Source organism: Cololabis saira, chromosome 16 (genome assembly GCF_033807715.1).
Source record: "Cololabis saira isolate AMF1-May2022 chromosome 16, fColSai1.1, whole genome shotgun sequence".
Classification (NCBI taxonomy): domain Eukaryota; kingdom Metazoa; phylum Chordata; class Actinopteri; order Beloniformes; family Belonidae; genus Cololabis; species Cololabis saira.
In genome coordinates this window covers 33,348,994-33,360,968 of record NC_084602.1, presented here as the reverse complement: position 1 = coordinate 33,360,968, position 11,975 = coordinate 33,348,994, and the positions used below count along the sequence as shown (strand labels likewise).

Sequence of the window (11,975 nt, the reverse complement as noted above, 5' to 3'; positions counted from 1 at the left end):
TTGTTTTTTTTTTTTATATACATGTTCGAAATAAATAAAAACGAACGAACGAACTAATTGAATCAGAAATTACCACTGCATTTAAACAAAGGCCCAGTTTCCATCAGCTGCCTGCTGCTTAGACAGCGTTCATCCTCGTCGCCCTCCCGGCCAACGCACAGTTAGCAACAGCGCTCTGTTAGTAATTCACCGCTCACAAAGGCATATTCTCTTTAAAATAGGAAAGACTGTGCTCTGTTAGGTCTTTGTTCACAGCTCAGACGTCAATACAGTGCTATGTAGCATACCCTCACAGCGTGTGATGACAGTTAGTTATTGATTTGCAGGCAACTAATCAAAAGACCACATCCCCAATTAGACATGAACGTGTTGCTTTGTAATATTTCGCCTGATGTGAACTGATTTTATGTTATCAAATTTACATGGTTTCATGAAAGAATTGTTCCATGGCTAATATATACAGTACACACCAAATATTTATCAGCAGTATTTCAGTAACATGAGCAGGCTCCAAATCTAGTGGTGGGTAAAATGACTTTTTGGGTAAATTGCAGAGGTTTTCCACCACACTGGCAGGTAAACGTGTCTACCATTAGGTGTTACAGCCAGTACTGGAGTTGAGTTTTTATTTCATTGCACCATGATACAAGTGACTGTGTCATCAACAGAACTATCCAGACTTTGATGATAAGCTGGTTACGATGATTAATTAGAATCAGGTGTGTTAAAGCAATGAAACATCTAAAACATGCAGGACACCGGCCCTTCTGGGATTCAGTTTGACACCTGTGATTTAGAGTCATCACCAGAAAAATAACACCAGAAAAATAACTTATTTGACAATTTTCACCTGTTTCAAGTAGATTTTAACTTGAAATACCGTATTTTCGCGACCATAAGGCGCAACTTTTTTTTTTTTTTTTTTTTTTAAATGTGCCGGGCGCCTTAAGAAACGGTGCGCCGTGTCTATTACCTGAATTACGGTAATGTAAGGCCGGCCATGAGAACGGTAAAGGGAGAAGGGGGCGGGTGAAGCTGAATGAGACCATCCACTGAGCTGTTTAATGCGAAACAGAAGATGAAAACTTTTAAGGATTTGCTTGATGTGTAAAGTGAAATAAAATACAATCAAACTAAGTTTTGCTCCGCTCTATTTAAATAAGCACACTTGTGTGTGAGTGTTCTGCAGCGCGCGTGTGTTTTCCCCGGTTAAAGCAGCGGCTGCAGCAGCGCGGTGATGGTCGCTGCTACAGCCGACTTCCTGGTTCCCCAAGCGGGTCCGATGACCTGGTTCCCGGCCGCTTTGCGAGCAGAGATTTCTGGGGTCTGTCTCAGGTCTGATCAGCTTCACCCTCCGAAATTTGCAGCCAAATCTGTCGGTTACAAACCCGGTACCGGACCCCGACATGCGCGGGTGTGTATTCGCGGCGACACATACAGATTCTCATTTATGTAGCGCTTGACTGGCGCAGCTGATGGACAGAAACCTATGGTGATTTTTAAAAGAAAAACTTTGCATAAGACGTTTCCAGCCGGAGTCATTATAAGGACGAATGGAAAGGGGGGGCTGGATGAAGGGATGATGATGATCAGGTGGCTGAGACAGGTCTGGAAATTCGGACTGGAGCTCCTGTCGGATATGGGTACCGGCTCCCCGACAGCGCGTGTGTGAGCGGGTCCAGCGCGGGGGAGCAGACGGGGAGCGGACCCGGGACCAGCGCGGAGCGGGACCCGGGACGCGGGACGCGGGACCCGGGACGCGGGACCCGGGACGTGGGATGCGGGACCCGGGACGCGGGACCCGGGACCGCCGCGGTCGGGATCCGCAGCACAACGCAGCACAACGGGGTATGAAACGTTTATTTTCTTACCTTTATTTATTCAGGGGTCTGTCCCAGGTCGGAACAACTTCACCCTGCGAGATTTTCAGGCAAATCTGTCGGTTTGATCTCTGGTAGCCTAACCAAGATGCAGAGGATGCGCTCAGGAGCCGCCAGGCTCCCGCCGCGGGTTTGCCGGGCCAGGGCGCACCATCCCCGGGGCATATCCGGCCGAAATGCCGCTGGTCTTTCCCCGGGAGCCCTTGCTCCTATACAGGTGGGTGGCTTCGGTCCCAGCCGGTCCGAACAGGTCACATTCCCGGTTAAAGCCGCTGTGACGCGCGCTGCTCCACCCCGCTGGGGAGAGACGGGCTCTGCGCAGTGGAGGATCCGCACAACGGGGTATGAAAAGTTTATTTACTGTTGTGCAGAAAGTGTCTGACACCGAGGAAATTCGGACTGGCGCAGCTGAATTAGCGGAGCTCTTTAATGCAGAAACAGAGGTTTTGCTCCCGCTCTATTTTTTAAATAAGCGCTTGTGTGCTTGTGTGTGCGTTCTGCATGTGTGTGCGTTCTGCAGCGGGTGTGTGTGTTTTCCGGCCGGCGTGTTTTGCGGCACGCGTGTGTGCAGCTCTGCTCTGTAGACTGCGCCTTTTGGGTCGGTGCGCCATATGTATGTTTTAAATCTAAAAATGACACACAAAAATGAGGGTGCGCCTTTCCACACGGTGCGCCGAATGGTCGCGAAATTACGGTAAGTAGAAAAATCTGCCAGTGGGACAAGATTTATCTTCTCATTACAAGCAAAAAAATCTTGTTCCACTGGCAGATTTTTCTACTTATTTCAAGTGAAAATCTACTTGAAAAAGGTGAAAATTGTCGTTGTAATAAGATTTTTTTTACTAAAATGAGACATTTTAACTAGAAATAGGACAAATATTCTTATTTTGAGTTTTGCAGTGATGCATTTTACTTATCCTGTGAAGGACAGAGTCATATTGATAAGTTCAGAAAAGTGTTTTTTATTGTTGTGTTTTGATGTATTTGATGTAAGCCCAGTGGATATTTAAAGCTTACAGAAAGCTGCATTTAACTGCTGCTATGTCATTCCTGCAGTATTTCTGCAGGTGTTTTGGTCACTGCTATTATTTGTAATATATTATATTATTTGTAATCAGCACAAATTATCTGTCCCCATATGATAAAATCCACCATCCCCCCTGATTTTTTTTTACAACTCGAGTACTGGTTACAGCGCGCCATTCCCCCTGGATGAAGAACGCGTGTTTAACGCGTGCTGGGCTCGGTTCTGTAATGTGTTTATGACGTCCACAGCTCTGAGGATCAGGAGCTCGCAGACATGCCCTCTTGTCATCAACAAATCCTGCCACGACCCCCGACCCTGCGCCGGTTCTGTTTCTATCAGACCTGACCTGCGGTCAAGTGCACCCTCAGAGCAGAATTATTGGCGAGGCCACCACGACACTTCACCCCCGTGTCAGTTAATATATAAAGAACAGGTCACACGCTGGATTCAAGTGTCAAACACGGAGTCTTTGTCAGTGTAAAAGGGGCTTATGATGGGACAAAAAGTGCATCTTGGGATGTTTGTGTTCCTTAGACACACACAAAAAAATATTCTACTTCAAATTTTTCTGGACTCCACTTTAAGTCTGTGTTCAACATAATACTTTATCTCAATGAGAAGTAGAGAAATGAAGGGAATGGAACTTAAGAAGGCAGTTTAGTATTTTGGGCCGTAAAAAATATGCTTGGCCAGTGGATTTTTTTAATCAGCCAGTTCATTCGACTAGTGATCAAAAAGTTAATTTCAGACCATGACCATAAGAAATAAAACAAGTCAAAAAATACGTGCGGACAGAAACTTTTTTTAAATTGCCATTTTACTTACAGTAAGAAATCAGAAATTGCACTGGGCATTTTTTTCACCATTGACATTTCTTTTGTAAATATAATTGTTAAAGTTTCCAGAGCACTTTAAGCGGACGGCATCTTTGTGTTTCTGTAAAGGGATGTATTTTAAAGACTGACCTGGAGCAAAGCTGGTCTTCCCACAGAACTGCACCACGCCGGTTCTCTGGCCGACCACCAGCACCCTCTCTCCCACTCGCACCTCAGAGCCGTCACACAGCGAGCTGCTTCCTGAAGGGGTTCGACTCCGAAAACCTGCAAGAACAAAGGCCAGTTCAAAACTTTGAGACTAACTGTCAGCTTGAAAATATTAGTTCTTCTCGATGGCAAACACTACGATGGAGTATTAGGGCCAAACTAAGACAAAAAAAATGGAAATTACGAGAATAAAGTCATAATAATATGAGAATAAAGTCGTAAAATTACGAGAATAAAGTCGTAATATTTTGAGAATAAAGTCGTAATATTAAATATATTATACATATATAAGTATAACTTCACAAGATGCTCAATATTCCTCATTTTAACACAGGGAGAAGATGCTCTTCCTGTTAGAGTTCTCATAAATTATATTCTCATAATATTATGACTTTATTCTCATAATATTACGACTTTATTCTCGTAATATTACAACTTTATTCTCGTAATATTACGACTTTATTCTCGTAATATTACGCCTTTATTCTCGTAATGTTACGACTTTATTCTCATAATATTACGACTTTATTCTATTACGACTTTATTCTCGCAACATTATGACTTTATTCTCGTAATTTTACGACTTTATTCTCATAATATTACGACTTTATTCTATTACGACTTTATTCTCGCAACATTATGACTTTATTCTCGTAATTTTACGACTTTATTCTCATTATATTATGACTTTATTCTCGTAATTTCCAATTATTTTTTTGTCTTAGTTTGGCCCTAACACTCCGTCCTACAAACACTGAAAAAGCTGTTATATAGGGTAATAAAACAGTTCAACTCATGACTATTCTAATAGTTAATAATCTATAGATTATTAAAACGAGGAATCAACTAATCAGATTATGAATAGCGCAAAAACTTTAACCATCTTATTCAGCTATTAGGTTTTAAAATTAGCCTGAAATTATTTATGACACATGCCGACCAACAAGAAAACACTGAAAATGATGTTTTCAGTCAGAAATATGTGATTTATTTAACTTGTGTAATCAGTAGGCTGTTTTAGATTCCTAGGAAATTCAAGGACTACTGGAAATGAAAGAGGACATGAAGTTAGCTGGTGTGAGAGAAGGGGGTGCGGAGGCTTAAAAGGCTCGGATGGATGCAGATGATTTGCTGTGGCAACCCCCGAAGAGAACAGCTGAAAGAAAAAGAAGACCAGAAAGTAGAGAGAAAGAGCTTTGCTCTATTTCCCACAGGGTTGAATCCTGTAAACTCTATTTTGTTTTATTGCTTTTTTTTGTTTAAACTTTAAATCCTGCGTTTTATTTATTTATTTTAATGTTTTTGTAAAGCACTTTGAATCGCATTGTTGTTCAATTGTGCTAAAAGAATTAAACTTGCCTTGGTGCACACTTAGGGCGGCCTCAGGACTTGTGAAGTAACAACTACAAACCGTCACAGACAAGATTCACTAAAGTGTGTTTTTGTGAGTTCTGCATGAAACAGACGTGTGATGACGTCACCAACTAATAATCCATCATTAAATTCATTGGCAATAGGGCTGGGGATCGATTCAAATGTCAAGAATCGATTCGATTTCAATTCTTAAGATTCAGAATCGATTATCAAGATTTGATTCGATCCGATTCGATTCCGATATGGATTTGGGTTAGTGTTATTAAAACTGTTTTTTGAGCTGTTGCATGAATTATATGACTGTAGTTATGCAAAATATTACTACTAGTATTATATTATGATTAAACAGCAGGTATTGCAGCTAATGATGCTGTAAGGACCAATCAGCTCCCAGAATGCTGATAGAACTGCTTTCAGAAACATCATGTGGGTCAGAATTACCAAACAGATCCAGGGAGGAAACAGAGACGCATGAAATCGGTTTTATTTTTTTCCACATTCCGTTTTTATTTGTTCCATTTTCGTTCTATTTTTGTTTTTAATTTTTGAGCATTTGGTTTTTAGCATTTTTTGCAAATTTAACCCCAAGACAGTATATAAAGTAATGAAATATAGACAATTTATGCAAGTATAACCTAACACTTTAATGTTTTCATACCTTTAAACATATTTAAAGGCAAAAACATGGCACCAGTTATTCTCGTGTCCAACAAAACATTACTTTTTTGGGGATAAACAAAAAAATAACCAAAAGTTGTAATGTAATGATGAAAAAAAAAATAAATAAATAAAATAAAAAAAATAAAAATCGATCTTTAGACATACAGTATGAATCGATTTTTAGGAATTAATATGGTAATCGATTTAGAATTGGAAAATCGATTTTCAACACAGGCCTAATTGGCAACTAACATTTTGTGGACTAGGTTGATTATTCACTGCAGCCCTAACCGTTTCTACTCTGACCTGAGGCTGTGAGGGTGGACGGGCGGGAGGACGAGCTGAGGGCCGGCGAGGGCGTCGTCCTGGGACTCGGGGAGACGCGCTCTCTTCGCTGACGGGCAGGGAGGCGTTGCCGTGGCAGCGGACGAGGTCGGGCGCCCGGTCCATGCCTGGAGTCCAGTGAAGAGGAGGAAGAGGACAGGGAGCGGGAGAGGATGCCTACGGAAAGAATTGTGCAGAAAAATCAACATTATATCAAGCAAAGGTCACGTAATCCAGTCGAGCGTTGAAATTAATAAAATAAATGTTAATAAAAGCTACACAGAAAAAAGGATCAATTCTATTAGTACATTAGTCATTTTAACCATTTTGCAATCTAAACAGTAAACAGCACTCAATGTGAACCCACTCTCTGAATAATGAATCCATCATCCACTTTGGCCTACAAACATGTGATTAAATAAAATACAGACGTTTGTTTTATCTGTATTTTGCCTCCTATTCTTTTGAGTGTTCCGGATATAAGAACATAAACAATAAAGTCTGGTATTATTTGGATGTTGGACTCATAAATTAAGATGCACTAATTGCCAAAAACAGTGGAGGAACTAGGATTTGCATAAGTTGTAGGGCTGGGCGATATATCGAGATTTTAATATATATCGATATATTTTCAAACGCGATATGGTACGAGACAATATCGTTTATATCGATTATTAAAAAAAAAAAATATATATATATTTTTTTTACATTTTATTTTTTTAATGATTTTGATATAGCTTATTTTGTGACAAATTGACTTGAATGTTTTATTTGAGATTTGCACAATTTTTTTGTTATTTGCACAACTGTCAACCTCAGTGGAAAAGTCTGCCTGTTACTGTCTACATTGTATTAATTGCACAGTGTATTTTAAATGTAATTGTTATGCAGGAAAGGGATATTTGTTTTATTTTATTCAAGAAGCATTTTATTCTATATATGCAGGCAGTTTATTTTTATTTCATTTGTTTTATACATTTTGATATTGTGCAGACCTCTGTTAATAAAGGAACCTGTGTGACATTTGGCACGAGGCTTTGTATTAAAACTGACTGTTTTTTTAAGGGTTTGCCTCAGAAAAAATGAAGCTAACAGAGATGCTATGCTATAATGCTTTGGGGGAAACCCCAATTATGGCACAGAAAAAATATCGAGATATATATCGAGTATCGCCATTCAGCTAGAAAATATCGAGATATGACTTTTGGTCCATATCGCCCAGCCCTAATAAGTTGCATAATTTAATCAAAACTATACACACCAAAACTATACAGTTCAAACCGGACTGGAAGCAGGTGCATTACAAGCAGCCTCGTCTACAACTGCAGTACCTGCGTCAAGGACAGAAGCATCTCCCTCTGTGCTCTGACTGGGAACACCTGGACCCTCGGGATTCTCAGGTGTATTTTGAAGAGAGGGACATAAACCTTTCCAAGTAGATCAAAAATTGACTTTTTTTCACAATTTGAAAGACTGGTAAATAAAGATCCCTTCAACAAGTAGAAGGGGTTCAATTTGCTAAGCCTGTCAGTACAGGACTGTCTAAGAAAATTGGAATATTGTGATAAAGTTCTTTATTTTCTGTAATGCAATTAAAAAAACAAAAAATGTCATACATTCTGGATTCATTACAAATCAACTGAAATATAAAAAAGATTAAGATTCTCAGAATATTCAATTTTTTTGAGATAGGATATTTGAGTTTTCTTAAGCTGTAAGCCATGATCAGCAATATTAAAATAAGAAAAGGCTTGCAATATTTCAGTTAATTTGTAATGAATCCAGAATGTATGACATTGTTGCATTACAGAAAATAAAGGACTTTATCACAATATTCTAATTTTCTGAGACAGTCCTGTATATGATTTCCATCGATGCCTCGCTGCATCTCCCAGAACATCCTCATAATCGATGCAAATTAAAAAACAAATTATAAATATGATTTTAACATTTGTATGAACAAAATATAGATTTTTTTTAAACAATCATGCAGAAACAGTTCAAGTGGTGGACTTTAAAAGAGACAAAATTAAACTGAGAAACAAAAAAAATGAAGCTTTTAGAGGCAGAAAACAATGCTGGAAAACAAAACACAAGATGACGGGGGGATTCAATTAAGGACACCTTTCAAACAAGACTCACAGAAACTATAAAAACAAATATGCTGAGGCAGTTACAGGCACAAAAACTCAAACGAAACAAAAACACTGAAGTAATTTCAAACAGCAGACAACATAAAAGGAAAAACAAAAAAAACAAAAAATAAATAATTGTTTCCTTTAACTAGAAGAAGTAGTAATGTTGTCATTATATTGTGAGGTCAGAAAAAAAATAACTTCTTACGGCACTATGTAACAGTAAAATATTTTTCTTGATAACTGGGAGAGAGTTAAAGCTTTAATTAAAAATAGAAGTGTGTGTGTGTGTGTGTGTGTGTGTGTGTGTGTGTGTGTGTGTGTGTGTGTGTGTGTGTGTGTGTGTGTGTGTGTGTGTGTGTGTGTGTGTGTGTGTGTGTCCCTGGTGTTAGTCAGAGAGAGACCAATCAATCACAGCTGAATAAATTTACATTCAGCACATATAAATGTATCTGATTAACTCTTAGCTGTACATTTGAACAAAAGACCAAAACCCTGCTATTTATTGTTATTTCAGCTCACATTTAAAGGCAGTTGGAAAAATAACGCCCTCTGAGTAATAGTTCATCTCCACTCTGAACTTGACTAGAATAGACAGAACAGAATGTCTTTTATTGTCATTTACACGTGTACGGGGAGCCGTACGTGCATATAATCAAACTGGAGCATCTCACTCTTCAGTGCAACACGCAATTTGGTAAGTGATATATTTACATAATGTAGAAAAGAACAAATCAAATCCTATTGGAAAAATAAGAGTGATGTAGTTATGTAGATGACGGAATTGTTATTGCGTGTAAAATATTGCACGAGTGGTGAGGGAAAGGGCATTGCAGAGGAGACAGTACGTAGTATGCAGTGCCTAGTCATGTCAAGTCCAGGTGGAGGGAGGGGTTGAGGTCAGACTGTAGTCACCGCATGCTGTAATTCAGGGTAGTGATAGATTTCAGGAAAAAACTGTTTCTGAGTCTATTTGTCGTGGTCCTGGTGCACCTGTAGCATCTTCCTGAGGGCAACAGGTCAACCAGTTCAGAGCCAGGGTGGAGGCTTTCCTTAGTGATATTCTTGGCTCTGCTGATGCAGCAGGGGTGTAGATGTCCTTCAGGGAGGGGAAAGGGCAGCCAATGATCTTCTGTAACGTCTTGACCGCCCTCTGGAGTCTCTCCCTGTCCGCTGTGGTGCAGCTACCTACCATACTGTGACACAGTACGTCAGTAGGCTCTCACTTCCTGAGGACTATCAGGAAGTGTAGTCTTTGCTGGGCCTTTTTGGTGGTAGCTGTGGTGTTCTCTGTCCAGGAGATGTCATCAGAGATGAGTTAGAAAAAAAAACTAGAGACTTTGACCTTATTTGGGGACCTTTTTTTGGATTTTTTTGCCTCTATTGGACTAACGATCTGAATCATCTACTATATTAATGAATGTGTTTACGCAGGACTTGAGTATTTAATTTATTATTAATTTGTTCCAGTATTGAAAGACATATGTGAAAAGAAGTTAAATGATCTTGAATGATGTAATCTATTGACCATATGAGGGAGGGAAGGGGAGAGGGGTGTGTTGTTGTATTTATTTATATTTACTTATTTTTTTTTTTCTTATTATTTTTTTTCTCTTATTATTATTATTTATTTATTTTGGTTTAATTAATTTTATGAAAAGTAAAAAAAAAAAAAAAAAGGGGGGGGGGGGGGGGGTATTGATAATTATATTGTTATTGTAAATCTTATTTTTTTTTCTTTTTTATTGCCCTCAATAAAGATATCTATACAAAAAAAAAAAGAGATGAGAACAACAAGAAACCGGAAGCTGTGGACCCTTCTCCATGATTTCTTTGGTTTTCTGGGTGTTCAGAGCTAGGTTGGTCTCTGTGCACCAGGTTGCCAGTTTCAGGACATCCTCTCCGTAAGCAGACAGTACAGGAGGGGGCTCAGCACACAGCCTTGTGGGGTGCCGGTGCTCATCGTGCAGATGGACAGGGGAGAGGTGAGGGCCGAGTCTCACAGTCTGGGGTGGGTTTGTAAGACTAGATTCTACCTGAAAATAGCAAGCATTTGTTGTCACTTGACCTTTAGCTTCCCTGGACCTCCTGGCTTCATCCATCCTGCCCACACACTGACTTCCACATCAGGTGACGGACTACGGCCCAGACTGATGCTGCATGGATCAAAGCAGTGATGTCTGTGTCCGGGGCGAGGCCTGAGCTTCTGCTGGCAGACTGACAGGGACAGCCTGACAGCCCGCTGTGACCATCTCTCCTGGTTAGTGAGATGACACAGTTCTACAATGCCCCATGCCGTCTATCATAAACACGAGCAGGCTTTCTCTACCGTTGATCTGGCACAATAGTAACATGCAGACAACTCTGAAAGTTTGGGCTGTACATGGCTGACAGAAGCCCTGAAAAGTGTGAGGTCATAAATTAGTTCAGTTCTATTTGTTCGTGCTGCAGACACACATTGCCCCAAACGCAATGCATACCATATGTAAACACTCACACACACCTTGTGATTAATGGCTACTAGGCCACTCAACCTGTCCATGCCCTAGTTATTAAACCTTGCTTAATTGGACTATCAATCACCGAATTCCACAGGCCTCACCGAGGTCCGTTATTCCAGTCACATCCAGATCAATCGGCCTTCAAAACCCAGACAATTTTAACACCGAGATACAGCTGTTTTGCCAGATAGGTGACAAGAATCACAAAAACATACTAAGACAAGGTTTGTGCTATATTGTGAAGTCAATGACACGATGACCAGGTGTCATTTTTGTCATACAACTCTGAAGGACCTGCCTTCAGGGGATTCTATCCAGTCAAGCAGTCAATCTACGCACCGTCCTTTGGCAGTGGTTCAGAATCCACTTTCAAACAGAGATTAGTATCAAAGCTGAGATGCAATAAATCCTGCATGTCATAGTACACGATAGCTCACGAGTAGAAAAATGAGGCGCGTTCTATATTAGCATAAAAATATAAGAAGGTAGAGTCTCGTCTTCAGCTAATGGTCTAACTGTGGAGATGCTTTTCAACAGTTCCTCTGGATGAAGCACAAAACTCCCACCATGTCAGAACCAAAAATGTCAATATAGGGATCCAGACACATGCCAAATGTAGGTATACATTATTAAATACATTGTTCTATTTGGAAGAAAAGAGTAATGAGTTATTTAATCCAAAGATAAGATAGACTAATTTCATTGTACAGCATAGTCCCACAGCGGGAAATTTGCAGTGTACAGCAGCAAGGGATAGTGCAAAACAAGAGGCATCAATAGAAATAAAAATAGAAATAATAATAATACAGTGAATACATATAAGAGGTAATATAAGAGTAACTAATAACAATAACTGGTAATATCAATAATAAAGACGGAAGAATTAAATAATGACAAAATGAGTATCAAAATAACAGACGGATATTTACAGTAATTGTACGTTGCAGTGTAATGATATGCACCTTATTTTCTAGTATGTACATTTATTGTCAGGTTGTATGTGGTCTACTGTGAGCAGTATGAATCCTTAA

General features: G+C 39.7%; 1 protein-coding gene across 3 annotated transcripts in view; it reads right to left on the bottom strand.

Annotated features, from left to right (window-relative positions):
• The window catches only part of LOC133462292 (CAP-Gly domain-containing linker protein 4-like), a 68,495-nt gene that overhangs the window by 16,668 nt on the left and 39,852 nt on the right, over positions 1-11,975 (bottom strand). For 2 of the 3 annotated variants that reach the window (XM_061743460.1, XM_061743459.1), the window contains exons 10-12: positions 7,640-7,735; positions 6,291-6,485; positions 3,873-4,007 (exon numbers count right to left, since the gene is read on the bottom strand). In XM_061743460.1, coding sequence (XP_061599444.1) covers positions 3,873-4,007; positions 6,291-6,485; positions 7,640-7,735 — 426 coding nt within the window. The remainder of the gene's footprint in view (positions 1-3,872; positions 4,008-6,290; positions 6,486-7,639; positions 7,736-11,975) is intronic. The other variant, XM_061743461.1, reaches the window with a different exon arrangement.